Source organism: Neodiprion virginianus, chromosome 6, assembly GCF_021901495.1.
Source record: "Neodiprion virginianus isolate iyNeoVirg1 chromosome 6, iyNeoVirg1.1, whole genome shotgun sequence".
Lineage (NCBI taxonomy): Eukaryota > Metazoa > Arthropoda > Insecta > Hymenoptera > Diprionidae > Neodiprion > Neodiprion virginianus.
The window spans coordinates 7,523,420-7,541,914 of NC_060882.1; the positions used below are offsets into that span (position 1 = coordinate 7,523,420).

Below are 18,495 nucleotides of genomic sequence, written 5' to 3' on the forward strand. Positions count from 1 at the left end.
AGGGAGTTGCACAGGTCATATTTAGCAATTCCGTAGGTATTAGTGTCCGAAACCTGTTGCCTCATTTTGTTATTGTAAGAGTCTCTATGCATAGCTACAGACGCATTGCCTTTATCCGCTTTTAAAAACATAATATTAGGGTTGTTTTTTTTTAAAATCATGGTATCACGAATTTTTTTGTCAGTGACTGAATTATTGTTATTGTTTCTGGGGTACTTTGGGAAAAAAAACATTGCAACATTGTAGGACACACCAATTCGGTTAATCTTAGACAAGATGTTGAACATTTAAGTAATATTTACAAACCTCTAATCTCCGCCCACACAACAAATATTGTTTAACCTTAACTAGATACATAAAAAAATTTTGTCTCCATAGCACAGTTTTTCTACATAATTTTTTTTTCACAAAATATTTTTCTGTTTTTCTGTATAATTGTTTATATTAGGTTCACCTTCACTCTGGATCATATTTGTTTCTCCCATCAGTCGCTATTCACCCGTTGACCCAATCGGTTCGACCAATAATAATTTTTGTTAGACATGGGAAAATAGTCATAAAGAGCCTAGCTCCACTTCTTGGACACTTTGCAAACTAATTTTACTGCTAAAAAGACCTTCTTTAAAACCTTTTAATACAATGACATACAGACTGTGAAGAAACATAGTTCTTTAATCTTTTTAATGACTTCCAACACTTGACTCCAACATGTAAAATAACTAGAAGAGTGACAATGACTACCGTCACCCAAAGAACATTGTCTCCACAAATTGTAAATTGTGAATTCGACTGCATCTTGGTCCGCTTACTTTTATAAAAAAAAGGTAAGCAACACTCTAAGCCTTTCTTTTTTCAATTAATCAAATTGTTCTCACTAACCAATAATATATAATAGCCCTAAGAGTATTACATCTACAATATTTAATGTCCGATTGTACTTCAAGTATTATTTTTAAAAAAATTTTTTGTTGTTCTTGACAATTAGATAAATAAATCCAGGGTGGCCACTCAATTCCGATCACGGAATTCCCTGACATTTCCCGGTTTTCCCTGACTAAAATCAATATTTTTCCCTAACATTTTGATGCACAATTTGTGCAGAAATCACTAACAACTATAGTAACCTAGGTAAAGTATGGCCAAATATATTAAAGTTATAAAAGTTGTTCATTCCGTTCATTGTGATTTTTGAAAGTTGACAAAAAATGAAAATTTCCATTTGCTTGGTCTTGTTAAGTATATATTTAAGAAGGGGCTCCAAGAAGCGAAATATTTTTAGAGCTATTATTTGAACATTTATGCTGTTTGCAATGAAAATCGAGGTTCGAAGAATTATGAAAAATAAACTTAAAAATTTTTTTCCAACGGGAAATTTTTCTTTTAAGCGTTAAGAATACACCACAATTTATCCAAATTTTTAAATTGATATTTAATACAGCAAAACAATTATTTTATGCGGTGTACTGTCTAGACGCGGCGCGTCTGTGCCGTCACAGTTGCGCAGAGCCCTACGTTCAGCGTTAAATTAAAATTACTAATACTGAAGTTAGAATTCCGGGTGCTTGTACTTTTTTATTGGAAATTTCCTCCTCTTTAATAATCTTTTTAAAATTTTGGCTAGCGCTTTTACTTTTTGAGTTACTGCCAAAAACCTGAGGCTTCGATTTTTCTAGACTATTAGGCGTCGGTGAACTTGCGTCTCCACACGCAGCGACGGTCATAGATAAATCAAACCGATGTCTGCTCGTACTACTGAATTCATGTGACAATCAACAACTAAGCTTATAATCGTTGATAAGAAGAGAAGAAAAATTGTGACGATGCGGTGATAGCATCTCAATTTTATGGACAAAGCTTTTGAAATCCGTGAGTTCTATAAAAAGTCCCTGACCAACCAAAAAATTCCCTGACATTTCCCTGACTTTTCCCTGACATACAAAATTCCCTGACATTTCCCGGTTTTCCCGGTTTTCCAGACGGGTGGCCACCCTGAAATCGTTCTGAGGAGGGCCCATACCCGGGTCGAAACGTTAACTAAAAATACGTTTACTTAATTGACCGATCACCAAGATTCTATAATAGATTATATACGAGGTCGAGAATTCCTATTCATCGTAATAATGTTTTGTATAGATAGGCAACGATCGTTGATTTCAAACATACCGTGTTCCTCAATATTTCGCTTTACATTGGCAGTTTTAAGCATCGTGTAAGCGAAAGACGGGATCACATGCGTGCCCCCTGAAAGGATGTTGGCTCAATAAAAAAAGATAATCTCCATACGTTACTTTTCTTCAAAGCAGGATGATCGATAAATCATAATCCCTGGTAACAGTTGATTTTCTTCATTCCTTTTCACAGTTTCAACGAGTGCAAGGTAATTTTTTTCAACGTTTTTCTTTATTTGCGTTTTTTTCATTTTTTCATTTTTATTTATTCATTTTTTTTTTTGTTGTGTTCTTACTAACATTATAACCCCACCCGTTATAATAAGCCCTAATTTTAATATTAAAGATTATAGCAGTGTGAGTAGATTACAATTAATAGTTATGTATATTTATACAAGCAAAAAAATTTTAAACGCTTCGAAGCACGCTCTATGTAGGATACATAATATACTGTATCACGTCTGATTTTACAATAATTAACAATCTTTAGTTTCTACACATAACTCCCCTCGCAAGTATAGCTAAACCAGGGTGGCCACTCAATTCCGATCACGGAATTCCCTGACATTTCCCGGTTTTCCCTGACTAAAATCACTATTTTTCCCTAACATTTTGATGCACAATTTGTGCAGAAATCACTAACAACTATAGTAACCTAGGTAAAGTATGGCCAAATATATGAAAGTTGTAAAAGTTTTTAAAAGTTGTTCATTCCGTTCATTGTGATTTTTGAAAGTTGACAAAAAATGAAAATTTCCATTTGCTTGGTCTTGTTAAGTATATATTTAAGAAGGGGCTCCAAGAAGCGAAATATTTTTAGAGCTATTATTTGAACATTTATGCTGTTTGCAATGAAAATCGAGGTTCGAAGAATTATGACTAATTAACGAATGTGTAACTTTTTGAAAAATAAACTTAAAATTTTTTTTCCAACGGGACATTTTTCTTTTAAGTGTTAAGAATACACCACCATTTATACAAATTTTTAAATTGATATTTAATACAGCACGATGCGGTGATAGTATCTCAATTTTATGGACAAGGCTTTTGAAATCCGTGAGTTCTATAAAAAGTCCCTGACCAACCAAAATATTCCCTGACATTTCCCTGACTTTTCCCTGACGTACAAAATTCCCTGACATTTCCCGGTTTTCCCGGTTTTCCAGACGGGTGGCCACCCTGTAAACGTTGTGAAAAAATAAGGTTTATCGAATACTGGCAGCAAGTTATGTTCTTCTTTTTTTCCTCCCGTTTTTTCATAAAAACAGACGGTAACTAATATCTATTACATTTAAGGAATACCCTGTTTCAACGTCAAAGCGTTTTTGTCCTCGATCAAGTCGATCGGAATAATAAGTCGGAAGTGAAAGGTGTCAATTATTGCAAATTTCCAGAGTGATAACAAGATTGGATCTTGCACACTGCGTTACCCTAAACGTGCCACGACGTACTTTAATAATTTTGCATTTTCATCATATAATATATTCTTATCAAATAGTTATGAATCTATGAGTCTATAATTAACAGCATTAATATTATCAATAGGGTATATAATATGATATTATGCGGTAGTCACTCGCTTAAAACTAGTTAATCCTAAGCTGCCAACAAAGCAGTTAGTTTCTATTTACAAGACTGAGCAAAGTCGTTCAAGCGCTATCAACTATTTTCAAACGTGACAATGCTTATGGCTGTCCGATTCGTTGCCAGCACAATATTATACTCTACCTTTCTCCGTCACGCTTTACTTTGAAATTTTATCAATCATTCCATTTCGCACCACTGTAATATCGTGATCTCTGGATGCGCGCGTTATTCGCAGACAAATTACCTTCTTCATCCTACCCATTCCAGTCAGCTTACAAATACGTTTTCAATTTTCAATCACCAATATCTTTCGTGACTATAACCCGTTCTTAACAAACCCAATTTTTAGTAAGACGTGGATTTCCATAAAAAGAATAGGATGTTCGAAGCCAACTCAAGTTATAGACTTATAGATAGATTACACTGAACCGAGTGTGACGTGACTAAAACAGTGACTAATGTACATATTAAAATATAAATTTGAACCAAAAACGCTATCTCATTTAAAACGAATATTATTCATTCGTTTGCCTGATTCGATTTTTCATTACTGTTTGTTAAATATCTTGGAAACTTCATATTTGATGCCTATTGATTTGACGGACTATCATAGGAACTGTCTAAATTATTTCTTCTCTTATGAACTATTGTTAAAACGGTCTTGGCCGCGATGTTACCCTCGTGTTCAATACAAGAATTAGCATGAAACGTCTTTAAAATGACTTAATTTAAAAGTAGTAAGAAGAATTAGAAAAACATGAAAGTCAATTTTTTGTGCGTTCTCATGCATAATAAATAGCACAATAAGTTACTTTTCTGCAATAATAAATACATGGATTACTCACGATATAGAGTTTAAAAAAATCAGATTATGGATCGAGTTACCGAGTGCGTGACGAGGCTGTCAATACAATAATTGAAATCTTTCAGAAGTCGACGTATAATGAGTTTATATATAAAAAAAAAACACAATTTGAAAAAAACTAGACAAACAACTAAACTGTAATTTGAATTTTTCAGTTATAACGAGGGATGTAAATGTGTGATCTGAGATCCTTGGATATGTGACGAGAAAAAAAATTGCTACAAATTAAGCAATGTAGAATAAATTGAAGGATTTTTAGCAAATTGCTAAAAGATTTCCCACCCGAAAAATGATTTGAGTAGTTTTTGTGCCAATTCTTTACAAGTGCCGAATGCAAACAATATTTGGGTAACATTAAGAGTATGTTGCAACGCTTCCAAGTACCTCGCCTTACATCATGGTCAGATATAGTGATAATTAATATTCGAATATGCAAAAAAATGGTTTAATAATTGTATACGATATTATATCATTATTGTCTCTATACCCTAACATAGGAATAAAACAAAACAAAACACAAAAAAAAAAAAAAAACATGCTATTTGCTTGATGTTATGTTTTTTTTTCTTCCCTTTCTTTTAGCAATAATATATTACAGCCTGTGGGCAGAGGGATCACACCTTTCAATAACAGAAAATAGACCCGTTGTATACACACGAAAACCTAACCGTTCTAATTCATTTGTATTTTTTTTTTTTTTTGTTTTTTTTTTCTTTTCTTCTTGCTCTATATTTTAGATATAGTGTATAACATATATGTTTAAATTAATTCTATACTTTAGTAGTAGTAATTATATTATATCATGCACACCTCGTTTCTTTGCCACTGATCAATGGCTAGGTGTGTAGTTACTACTTAAATATTCTTTCTTGTTTTGAAATGTTTTCTGTATTTTCTTTTTTTTTTCCTATCAATTACGATTTACGACGGTCTTGGAGGAAATTTTTCAAAACCAGCAGTCATCATTACAGTATTCCGAAACTGTCTGACGCAAATTTAAAAAAAAATTTTTCCTTGATCTCGGGGATGTCAATAATTTTTATACGAGTGGGTAATCATAAACTAACAATTTGAGACGACTTGGACGACTCAGATTTAACTTAATTTGTTGTGTCGTGGTGGTTTTTTCCTAATTCCTGCATTTCTATTTTACACAATTCAATGTTAAAATTCTTTCGGATGTGCCTACCATAATATTATGAAATTTACACCGGATCGTACTGATTTATGGAGTAATATATTATATGGAACACAGCTGGGTTAAGAGACAAAGTTTGTATAAAGTAACTGTTTTTGTTCCAACAGTACGATCGTAGCTTTCTCGTACGGGATTCTAAAAACAAGACAGGATTGACTAAGTTACAATTATCATCGACTCAAATCGTTGCAAAACGATAATTAAGCATGGATTTCAAAGATTGCAATATGTTATAGTGCAGATGTATTAAATACTTAAGTATGTGCAAAGTTCTCTATTATACAGTACACGCCGAACACGTGGCACTAGACAGCGTCAGTAACAAAAAATAAAGTTATTTTTGCCAGCAAATACGGTTGCAGGCAATATCGGAAGCCCGAAAAATAATAATATTCTCGTTCCGCTACTTTAACATCAGTGCGCGTAATGCATTTATACATTATTTTTAGTTTCAATTATATTTACCCATTCATTCATCTGTAGAATTGATTTACGTAAAACGTCTATTGAATTAGATCTATAATTATTCATAGCACTATACTTTGAGTTTTTTTATTTTTCTTTTGTATTTCCCCCTTAAATATCTATTATTTTTCGTAATAACATTATTATTGTTGCCCAAATGTGTTAATAATTGTATTAAAAAGTTTAAAGGCAGAATATCCGGATCAAAACATAAAATGTATAAATATCAATGGACTGTTTATCTCACGTTATTGATAAAAATTATAAACCATTTTTTACCTTTTCGACAAAATGATAAATAAAAATAATAGGGTATGTTATGCAGTATAAGTCATACCTACCTATACAACGATTTTCAAATCGAGATAAACTTTATCAGATAAAGTACCTCAGACTATTCCCTACTACGTACGTAAACAAGTTATACAATAATCACTATTAATTTTTGCCAATTGTAATTCCGATTCAAACTGGTATAATATGGGTTTTGTAGTAAAACGTTTTATTCTGCAAACAAAAGACAATAAAATTACTATGTAATTGTTTGGACAATAAAAGTTTCTCAGGCCCTAGTATCTAATTTTCTCCTTCTGCTGTTCTCCGGCCCCTTGATAATTTATTCATTTTTGACTGACTACGTTTTATTCTGCAAACAAAAGACAATAAAATTACTATGTAATTGTTTGGACAATAAAAGTTCCTCAGTCCCTAGTATCTAATTTTCTCCTTCTGCCGTTCTCCGGCCCCTTGATAATTTATTTATTTTTGACTGACTGACGCTGTCTCAGGTTTAGAAACACTAGGCTTAGGTTGCTCAGATTTAACGGATAATCTTGACTGAACTTTAGCTACTTCTTGGGGTCTAGTAAAAGAGCCAGAATTGTGTCGACTCCTGGGTTGTTGCTGCTTGGTGAGATCACGTTGACTGTTAGATGCAGAATCGTTTCGTCTTTTGGTACGACCCAATCTACCCGAACCAAAAGATTCTGCCCTATTTCGATACTGCGACAGATTTACGGAATCTGACCGTTTGTGATTGTTAGTATTACTAGAATTGGTAGAAAGTGTCACAGTACTCGAACCACCGGATAAACGTCGTACTCGACTAGTAGGGGATGCTTCTCCGCCACCAGCGCTTTCAGACACGCTTCTGTTTCTCCTTTTCATAGCTTGGCTTCGTAGATTTCCACTAAATCCTTGGAGCATCTCGTTTATTTGCGGCTGTAAATTATCAGACAGTTTCAAGTTACTGTTTTATACCAACCAAGATTGTCGAACGCATGTTTCTATCGGGTGCCAATAGAAATCTGAACATTTTTGATGTCTTGAAATACATGTTGATTTTGAATAAATTAAGCACCGAAACCGTGGCAAATAAACTGAAAACCTACAAAGACATACATATCATTATACAGTAGATTGGAAGCGATGAAAATTGTAAGATATGTGATGTACGAATGTGTACGAATGTGTGTATCTATAACGATAGTATAGAATGTGAGAAGGCAGGCAATAAAGGTAGTCGGTCCTGAACCGTAACAGAGTGTAGTCGTCTTTATTTACCTCTTCCTCGCATACACAATAACTGGCGACAAAGACAAAAGCATTGTTCTAGAAACTTCGTCGGCATATGACGAAATAAAACCAAATTAAAGTGTTGGAATGCTGATTGAAATAAAAGGGACTGCATGGATCCAGAATTTAACAAAAGTCCAATTGCAAAAGTTGTGTGAATTAAATAATATTGATGGTGAAGACGATAATATTAATGAGTTACGAAGAAAATTTCGAGAATTTGTGAAAGAAAAGACTGAGTGTGGCCAGCAAAAATTAATACGGATAGCAGATATAGTGGATAAAAAAACGTTCGAAATAGTTGATCCAGATAGTATAAATGAACAATTAAACTGTTTACAAACATTTGAATTTCTTTCGCATCGTTCGCACGTACATGCTCTTTTGTCAGTACTATCTCAAGTTTTGACGTGCAAACATAAGAATAAAAGTGTACAAAATGTCCAAACGTAAGCATAACACATTAACAGTATCTGAAAAATTAAAGCTTCTATCAGACTATGATTGTGGAAAGTCGCGTGATAAACTGTGTGCGGAGTATAATGTACCAAAATCGACCTTGTGTAGAATTATTAAAAACAACGAGAATATTCGGTCTCAGTATATTGATGGAAAAGGGAAGCTTAAACGAATAAGATCAGCAGAGCATCCTGAACTCGAAAAATGTCTTTCGACGTGGATGAAGCAGGTACGGAATAATAACATTCCAATAAGCGGACCAATGATTAAAAAAAAAGCTGAAGAATTTGCAAATAAGCTCCATATCAATTTTTCTGGCAGTAATGGATGGTTAGAGGGGTTTAAGAAAAGAAACGATATAGCATTTAAAAATATTTGTGGTGAGAGCAATTCTGTGGACAACAATGAATGTAGTGAGTGGATTAAAAACCTTCCAGTTTTATTACACGATTATACTCCCGATGACGTATTCAACGCCGATGAAGCAGGCTTATTCTACAAGTGTCTACCGGATAAAACGTTTACGTTCAAAGGTCAGCCTTGCCATGGTGGCAAATTGAGTAAAGATCGGGTTACTGTACTTGTGTGTGCAAATATGTCCGGAAATGAAAAACTGCCACTTCTCTTAATTGGAAAATCTAAGAGCCCAAGATGCTTCAAGGGTATCAAGACGTTGCCTGTTAATTATCAAAATAATAAAAAGGCCTGGATGACTTCAGATTTATTTGTAGATTGGTTAAAAAAAGTGAACGCCGATATGAGGGCCCAAAAACGAAAGATAGTGATGTTTGTCGACAATTGCACAGCTCACAACAATATGCCAAAATTGGAGTACGTTAAATTATTGTATTTACCCGCTAATACAACAAGTAAATTGCAGCCCATGGATCAGGGTATTATCAACAACTTCAAAGTGTACTACAGAAAGGAAGTTGTGCAATATGTTCTAAAGTCTATAGAAGATGATAAAAGCCCTGAAATCAACATACTTCAGGCCATGAGGTTTGCAAGAGAAGCTTGGTTTTCAGTTAGCAAAACCACAATAAGTAATGGTTACAAAAAAGCTGGATTCAAAGTGACGAATGTATCTGAACCTGAGAACCTACAAGAAGAGGTAGAGACCATTGCAAGATTTCCAGAATGGAACAAACTAATTTTCACCTGTAGGAACAACGAAAATGACCAGCAGCCGAGTTTTCAGGATTTCGTTTCTATGGACGATGATGTAATAATTTCAGAAGATCTTACTGATGACGAAATCGTTTCTACGTATTCTTCTTTGGAGACTGAAGCAGAAATAGAAGAAGTTTATGAAGAAACTTCAGTAAACATTTCAAAGCGTGAGGCAATGGAAGCTTTAGACTTTGCATAAGTATTTTGAGATGTCAAATATTGACGATCAAAGAATTTTTGATCAAATTTATGCCATCGAGAAACAGGTTTTAGCAACTAGCCATCAAATACAAACCAATATAACCGATTACTTTAAGTCATAAACTTTACTGTACTGTACTACATATATTTATTTTTTATAATGAATAAATAAATTCTTACACTTAGTTTCATTTATTATTCATATAAAAAATCTATTTAATTATATAACTCAAAACATTAAAAATACTCATACTTATTTACAATTAATATTTCCACCTTTATATTTGGAATAACTGTAAATTTCGACCTCTATAAGCGGGGGCCTCTGTAAATGAGATAACTAGTATTTTAAACCTGTCTAATTGGAAAACTTGATAAATGAAAACCTCTTCAAATGGTGTAAAATCTATGGTCCCTTGAAATCTCAATTAACCAGGTTTCACTGTAACAAAGGTCAAAGATTATTTGAAACCGCCAGCATCATACCTTGTACATATATAGATATGAATATGAGTTATGATAGACAAATGTAAATTTATGAACGAAGACGAGCAAGTACTCGATCAAATGATTTGTGGCTTAAAAAGTAAAGCAATAACGGCGGAATTATTAAAACTAGAGAAACCCGATCTGGAAACAGCATTAAAAAAAGCTATAGCATCAGAGGCAGCTAGTAAAGGCGCAGAAAAATTGCAAGAAACAAATGCGGAAATTCAAGAGGTACACATGCTAAGTCGTGGAAAGTTTTGGCGAAAGCAACATGAGAGAGATCGTAGACAGGGACAACGTACATGGACTAGAAGGGGAAGAACATTCGGCCGGGCTCGAGGAACGGCGCGAGCACAACAAATACCGGGAGGCTCTGCTTGTTACCGTTGCGGGGATTCAAGACACTTCGTGAAGGATTGTATGTATAGGGAAAATGTAGTATGCCATACGTGCGGTGATAAAGGTCACACTACTAGAGTTTGTACGCATAGAACCGGAAAATCACAAAGAATTACAGTTATTATTAGGTAAAATCAATTATTATGGCAGGTTATTTAAAGATCGTACTAAAATTCTAGCACCATTATATAATTGCAGTAATTCGAGAATTTTTAAGTGGGATCAAAATTGCAAAGAAGCGTTTAAAAGAGCGAAAATAGAATTAAAAAGTGTGCTCGTAAACTACAATCCATCTTTACCATTAAAATTAACATGTGATGCGTCCCCAAAAGGGCTGGGTGCATATATCAGCCAGTCTTATGAAGACGGCGATAGACCAATAGCGTTTGCATCAACGAGGTTGACAGCCGCGCAAGAAAATTACTCGCAAATTGATAAAGAAGCAGCTGCGATAATATTTGGAGTAACCAAGTTTTATGATTATTTATTCGGACGTAAATTTCTTTTAAAAACGGATAATAAACCGTTATCTAGGATCTTTTCTCCTGAAAAGGGTATACCAAAAATGGCTACGAGTAGATTGCAAAATTCGAGTTACTTTCTATCGGCATTTGATTATGAAATAGAGTACATTAGTACAAGAGATAATATTGTGGCTGATACTTTATCAAGATTACCGATAAATTATGTAGAAAATAATGATGTTTTAGAAACTGAAGGCCGATTTACGTATTTACACTATGTATATTCAACAAACATAACATGTTTAAATTTCAAAGCAGTAGCACGCGAAACTGCTAAAAACGAGACTCTATCCATCGTGAAGCGGATGGTAATAGAAGGATGGCCTGACTGTAGTCTTAAAAGTTGGCCTAATGAGTTGCAACCATATGCACTGCGTAAAGACGAAATTCACGTCGAAAAAGAATGTTTAATGTGGGGACAGAGAGTTATCGTCCCACCTAAATTAAGAGAAAAGGTAATCGAAAAATTGCACGAAAGTCACTTTGGGATAGTTAAAATGAAGAGTTTGGCAAGGTCGGTGGTTTGGTGGCCTAATATAGATAAAAATTTAGAAGATAAATCTAAATATTGCAAATGGTGTGTTGAATCTAAAGACAATCCAATTAGAATGGAATTAACTCCATGGCCATGGCCAAGCCAACCTTGGCAAAGACTTCATGCAGACTTTGCGGGGCCATATTTGGGGCAAACTTACCTTTTAGTCATCGATGCCTATTCTAAGTGGCCTGAAATTTTCATTATGAAAAATATATCAGCAGAAGCAACGATAGAAAAATTCCGAGAAATGTTTACAACGCATGGGCTACCGAACCATATTGTAACTGATTCAGGAACGCAGTTTACGAGCGACGAATACAAAAAGTTTCTCAAGCAATTAGGAATAAAACAAGATTTTTCAGCGCCGAAACACCCAGCGACAAATGGAGCTGCGGAAAATCTTGTAAAAACATTTAAGCGTAAACTCAAAGCGATTGTACAAAGCTCGAAAGTAGATGTGAGAACTGCTATACAAATGTTTTTGTTCTCATACAGAACAACAAAACATGCAACAACGAATGAAACTCCGGCCAACTTGTTGTTTAAAAGAGAACTGAAAACTCCTTTGTTATTATTACGGCCAGAAACGAGATATCACGTTGAATCAAAGCAATATATGCAAAAAAAGCACTTCAAAGGTAGTAGAAAAGAAAACTTTGAAGAAGGCGACGTAATAATGGCAAAGGATTTTCGAAAACATCACCCGAAAATGTCGGAAGCCAAAATTGTTAGGAAATCACCTCCAAGAAACTGTATAATAAAATTTAAGGAAGGAGGAGATAATGTCTATCAACTTTGATAACTGAATAAAACGGGGAAGGGTGTAAGATATGTGATGTACGAATGTGTACGAATGTGTGTATCTATAACGATAGTATAGAATGTGAGAAGGCAGGCAATAAAGGTAGTCGGTCCTGAACCGTAACAAAGTGTAGTCGTCTTTATTTACCTCTTTCTCGCATACACAATAAAAATCAAAACAAACGTGTCAACCGCAATATCAAACGTGAAAGAGGTTCGAATACATACTTCAACAACATTGGGGTATCCCCCAATGCTAGATTTCATCAAGAATATATTATACAGGCGGATCAATAAAAATTTGACTCACCTCAACTACTCTGAAATCCTCAATACTTTTGAACTTTGAAACATACTCCTGTAGTTTGGATTCAACGTAGAGTTTTTCAGCATGCTTATAATATTTCATGAATGCCCAAAACTTTTCTAATCCATATAATTGGCCTAAAAAATGAAAAATGAATAATAAATTAACAAATAAAAATCGGATACGTAAATATATAAGATCTATACTATAATCATTTATCAAATTCGTCCTCAAATACGGACTCACCAATTTCGTAATCTCGTATCGTCTCGGTTTGAAAATCTTTGTAAAGTTGAGGCCTGAACTTTCTTTCCAAACCGTAACTGTAAAAACGGAAAAGACATTCCAAACCGTAGCGGTATCCTTCAGCAGCATCTTCTAAAGCCAAGGATTTAAATTCTTCGTACATGGTGCGGTTGAAGTTCTCTCTGAGGAAGAATGACCAGAAACGGAATAGCGTGTTCATTTCCTGAGACTGCCCAATTCCCAATCTTTTGCGTTCTGTGAAAACAAAAGTTGCACATGTGTAAACAGCCAGAAAAAGATAGAATTAATTTACTACTCATGCAGCCTCAAGAATTTCATACCTTTCAAACATCGAGAATGGTACTTGTGATAAACTTGTTGAGTGAAACCATTTTCTTTGAGGAGTGAATGACTTGGATGTTGGAACGTTGGTAAAGACTGCGGTGCACTGCCGTAGCTGCTTGCCAAGTAGCTTTCGCTTGGGCTTGTGCCTGCGCTGCTTCTAAATATTACAAGGTTCAAAGCGAAAAAAAAAAAGAAAGATATTAGATACGCCTATTGATTTATAATGTAAAGTTTTGGGAACTTTGGAAAATATATGATATCCTGATATAATTACCCGGTCGAATAAGTTCTAGGACGATGTTCTCTGACGTCCATAATCCAACCAACGTGATGCTCGACGGGAGGATTACTACTGTGACGCGTTTTACGTTTGCGTGGTGTTCTAGGATCCACAGCTGCCTCGTCTTTCACTACGGCAAAGAAACGAGATGCTCCACCTCTTCTGCTGCCTCTGCTTGTCTGAGCAGATCTTTGTACATCGTTGCCTTGACTTCTATCACCACCTCGTTCACGCTTGCCACGTCCTTCAGATGTATTTGGAACCTGAATATTGGAAGCAACCATTTGAACGCTGTATTCGCAACCGCATCAGTGCAATTTCGAACGAAAATTAATCAATGACAGATATTAAATACCTGTGTGGGCAACGAGTGAGCAACTTCCATTTCATCTTCACTGGTGGTAGGTGGCGGCGGCGGAACTTCAGGGTTGGTTTTTCTTGGAGCTTTAGGTGCCATTTTTTCAAAAGCTTCTTGACTAATCAAATTTACAGTTTTGTAACTTCCGGTCGAAGATACAGATCCAATCTAAAATATTGGCAAGTTGCTTGAAATTTGCTGACTTAAGACTTCCATAAGACATGCAAAAGGTTGTTTACCCTTTGTCTGTCTTCAGTCCATAAATCTTCTTCATAATAATAGAGTCCGTCGTTAATAGCCTGCTCAAGATCTTGCGACATCTTGACACGAGTCATCCAATCACCTGTACGATCATGTCCTTCGTGTTTAGGAATTCTTGTCGTAATGGCGATTGCCTGGGGATTCGACTGTGTTACAATCAAAAGTTTGTTAATGTCACGATCCGAAAGCTCATAATCATCGTCATCCTCAGACCTGTGAAGTGTAGACATTCCTTATTATTGGCAAGTTTTGAGGTAGGATTACATAAAAAAAATTCAGTCTCATTGTCAGATGCAAATATATCAGCATATTTTTCCTAAGTCGGGAAAAGAAGACAAAATTTGATTAAATCATCATGTTTTAGAGTGTTTGAATAATTGTCATATATTTTATTGCAGGTGCTTACCATTCGGAAAATGCATTGTGTCGGCCTGTTGGTGGAGGTGTATCCAATTCTTCGTCAAACTGAAAGTCTAGTTCTTCACGTTCTTCTTCTTTGTTATCTGCTAATTTTCCTCTGTCTTCAGATTTATCTTTTGGTGGTTGTTTCACTCTTCTTCTCACCTGCACAATCCAAACGAAGTTATAAGCCATGCATACAATTTTTCAAAATCGGTCGAGGCCCAATATCATACTGTGTCTGCAGCATTATTGGTAAGTATCGTTACTAGATTGTTAATACACTGCTAAGAGCGTGTGTAGAGAGGTCTACTATCAAACCCCACTCATCGGATGATAATCCTTGTGGTGTTAGCGAATCCTCACAAAATACTCTTGCGCAATTCAAATCATCCGACTACCACAAAATGAATATCCGAATTATCAAATTGAGCTTATGATGGAATCTATAAAATTATTTCCTTCACGACTAAAACTGCGTCACATACTTACTTCTCTCCAAACGTCATCCATGGACGGCTGATCATCTCCGTTTACTTGAAAGGTTGACGATCGCACTGAATTGGATGATATTTTTACAGGTTTAACACCGGTATCTGGTAAGGAGCTGCTCTGTTTTCGACGTTCTTCTTCTTTCTTGGATCGAACATTTTCTTTGTCATTATTAAAGGACTCAATTCCCTTGTTTACTATAACGGGCACAAACTCTGGTACGTCAGGGTTCAGACTATCACCTATTGAAGAAGATACGCTATCTGATTCGCTAAGTCTCCCATGTACAGAATTAGAATTATTGCGTACACGTAAGCTTAGAGGGATTGGTGGTGGAGGAATAGCAGTCAAGGGTTCGGCGACGGGAAAGAAACTGGGATGTGAAGGCGACGACGACAGTTGCGAAGGAATCTGATGATGATGATGCGCCTGAGGATAAACGGGATTTCCAGCTGCATCTAATATCGGCCATTTCAGAGGCTCAGTCTTTGTTCTAACCTGAAAGTCGAGAGTTTAAAATTTATAAATCTACATTCCATAAATGGGTGGATTAAGAGTGCATTAAATTATCGAATAGCATGAGGAGAGAAGCCGTAAACAGTTGTGCGAAGGTCTACTATCAAACCCCACTCATTGGATTTTTGGTCCTTGTGGTGTTAGCGAATCCTTCAACTTTCATCTGGCACAATATCGTCATTAAACTAGTATCAAGAATCTAGCCGAATAATTCGATGATAATGTGCCTTGCAGATGTGAAAAAAAATCAAAATATCGAACATTCTAACCTGGAATCCATTAACGAGTTCAAGTTTGTCAGACTCTTTAATAGCCTCGACGACCAAAGCTACGTCAGTGGTAAGCGCTTGTACTCGATGGAACGAAGCTATAAGAGTAATAGGAAGAAAACCTTCAGCATCCATTTTACGACGTAGAAAGAAATCCCTCATCAGATTTTCTTCGCTAAAGTAGTACTCGCTGGAATATAGAAAATACATACTGCCTTAGTATTTGGGTTATAGAAAAATCCTTGATTCTGTATAAAAAACCAAATTATTCTTCAGACATAGTTTTATCAGCATGTCGAATTTCTTTTCTAAGTCGGGAAAAGAAGACAAAATAATGTAATATCATCATATACGTAATGAACTAGGAACTGAATAAAAATCATATTAATGCCTGCATTATTAAATCAGACTTACATTTGTTTCTTAATGTAATCTTTAAGCGTTGTCATATCCAAATTGATGTAGCTCGAATTGTTGAAGTAGAAAGTACCCATATATGGCATCATAAATGAGGCATCAGATCCGCCAAACTTATTCACCTGCAATTCAACTCTGTTAACTTCATATCAGGCTCAATTAATACCATTCAGTTAAATTTTTCCAAGTTTTATGCCAAATTTCAATATATACAGTTAATAACATCTGTCAATTCGTATTAACAGCTAGATGTGGCAGAATTGTGATGAGTTTCACTCCGACTACAAGTGCAAAATTGTAAATTAATTAATCGTCTAATCTCAATAATGAAGGGAACAAAAAATTGACTCCCAAACATATAACAAACGTCACATACCTGCGTGTAGTCCGTAGGATAGTCTGGATATTCAGGATCATGCCTAGGCTTAAAACCACTGCGGCTAGTACCACGAGTGCCTCTACCACCTCTCCCTCTGTATCGAGTACTACCGCCTCCTCGTGCGCCTCTATAGCTATACCTCGATCTGTCGTAATCTCTGTCACGCCAATTTTCCTCCTCTGACAGTTAGCAAAATGAAATTTGTTTTGGTAAGTTGAGATGAATACTAAAATTCTTCGAAAATGAACGGAAGACTCAATTAATCGAGAGTTTTTACCTTCTCCATTTCTCTCACGCGGTCCATGAGTTTTCGGGGATCTTTCTCGCTTCCCTCTGTTCTTTGCCAAATCTATGTCTAGGGGAACCCATTTCTGCTTTGTGACTGAAATTTGATATCAGGAACTATTCAATAACTTGATGGATTGTATAAGCAGTGAAGAGCGTAGGAATGTGTCACAAGCTCGAGAGAAAAATGCTAGCGTATTTGTATTTTAGTCAATCAACGTAATTGAACACTCTTTCTTTTTTTTCTTTCTTCTCTTTCACGAGTCACCGAGGAATTTCTAACGTAGAGTTACCTTTTTTCTTTTTATCACTGCCGTCCGTGTGTTCGTCGCTATCATCTTGGAAGTGATTTTGTTCTTTGTTTTCCTTGCCTTTGCCTTCGCTGGCTGGACCAGCATAGTTGTCCTTTGTTTGGTTTGGTTCGATGACGCCGTTTTGTTTTTGGGTTGCTATTGTGGGCTTCTTCTAAACCAAAATGACATAAACTGTACGGCTGATTATCAATAAGATATCATGATCACCAAATGATATAACAGATTACGTACTGCTTATCGACTTATCGATAAGATGTCAAAATTAATGAATGGAGTGATTTCAATTATGGTATAAACTTTTCACAATTATGATTTGCTAATCATTTAACAGTTTTCTTGTTTTTTTTTTCCTTTAATTTGCACGAAAGCCGATAGTAATACATTTCTAACTGGCATGGGAAATATTCAAGACAATGAAATCATAGCGGATTTTTAGAAGCATGTAAGAACACATTTGGTACCAAGACAATTATAATACAGCGTCGGCACATGTTTTAGATAAAGGTGTTCGGTATTAATCTGGCAAAAGTTCTACACCTACAGATTTTCATGGAAATCTGTACGCTCTAGCTTTTGCAGGTTTGATATAGGTACACTGATACTCATGTTGAGATTGAATTTTACTGTCTGTTTTCTAAATTAAATAATGGTAGGTAAAATTCAGGAAAATACGAAACCCACCTCTCCTTGAGCCCCAAGAGATGGCCAGTCTCCAATATCGGTAAAATCACTGGCCTGAAATATTGTAAAACGTATATGTTAATACTAACATAAAGATAATTTAAACAGTGATAAGTCATAGAAGTTAGCAAATACGGTATAGAAGCGGGAATGGTGATTTGCTGCGATGACAAACGAGTTAAAGAAATGTTGAGTCTAACAATACTCGGGCAAATTTATTAAACACGTAACTATACAAACACTGCCAAGGTATTATGGAAATTTCCAAACCGAGTATGAGTAGTAAAAACTCTGGGACACGGTGAGTAGTTTATAAATAGATTTACTAAAAATGATTATCACCGCAGATAGTTTCTGAAGCGTTGAGTGAAATCTGAGAATAAATCACCACGTAGCGAAACCAGGATCGTGATCCGATCAATTTATCAAAAGAGTAGCAATCGGGAAAATTCACTCAATCGAACACAGAACTGGTACAGTAACTCAAGATATTATATTTTAAAT

At 35.4% G+C, this 18,495-nt stretch overlaps 1 protein-coding gene and 1 long non-coding RNA gene across 7 annotated transcripts in view; one reads left to right on the forward strand and one right to left on the reverse strand.

Moving 5' to 3' along the window:
- The first annotated feature begins 525 nt into the window (after nucleotides 1-525).
- Nucleotides 526-5,946, forward strand: LOC124307643 (uncharacterized). The gene is made up of 3 exons (XR_006908842.1): nucleotides 526-824; nucleotides 2,197-2,377; nucleotides 4,776-5,946. It is a non-coding gene; the product is annotated as an uncharacterized LOC124307643 (long non-coding RNA).
- The window catches only part of LOC124307621 (la-related protein 1B-like), a 34,428-nt gene continuing 19,407 nt past the window's right edge, over nucleotides 3,475-18,495 (reverse strand). For 4 of the 6 annotated variants that reach the window (XM_046769508.1, XM_046769506.1, XM_046769510.1 and 1 more), the window contains 15 exons: nucleotides 17,992-18,045; nucleotides 17,290-17,461; nucleotides 16,989-17,093; nucleotides 16,709-16,890; nucleotides 16,330-16,454; nucleotides 15,916-16,105; nucleotides 15,131-15,628; nucleotides 14,646-14,803; nucleotides 14,218-14,452; nucleotides 13,976-14,146; nucleotides 13,615-13,883; nucleotides 13,337-13,497; nucleotides 12,996-13,250; nucleotides 12,753-12,886; nucleotides 6,926-7,504 (listed from right to left, as the gene is read on the reverse strand). In XM_046769508.1, coding sequence (XP_046625464.1) covers nucleotides 7,043-7,504; nucleotides 12,753-12,886; nucleotides 12,996-13,250; nucleotides 13,337-13,497; nucleotides 13,615-13,883; nucleotides 13,976-14,146; nucleotides 14,218-14,452; nucleotides 14,646-14,803; nucleotides 15,131-15,628; nucleotides 15,916-16,105; nucleotides 16,330-16,454; nucleotides 16,709-16,890; nucleotides 16,989-17,093; nucleotides 17,290-17,461; nucleotides 17,992-18,045 — 3,171 coding nt within the window. In that variant the 3' untranslated portion in view covers nucleotides 6,926-7,042. Of the gene's footprint in view, nucleotides 6,791-6,925; nucleotides 7,505-12,752; nucleotides 12,887-12,995; nucleotides 13,251-13,336; nucleotides 13,498-13,614; nucleotides 13,884-13,975; nucleotides 14,147-14,217; nucleotides 14,453-14,645; nucleotides 14,804-15,130; nucleotides 15,629-15,915; nucleotides 16,106-16,329; nucleotides 16,455-16,708; nucleotides 16,891-16,988; nucleotides 17,094-17,289; nucleotides 17,462-17,991; nucleotides 18,046-18,495 lie in introns of those variants that run through there. The other 2 variants (XM_046769509.1, XM_046769507.1) reach the window with 2 other exon arrangements.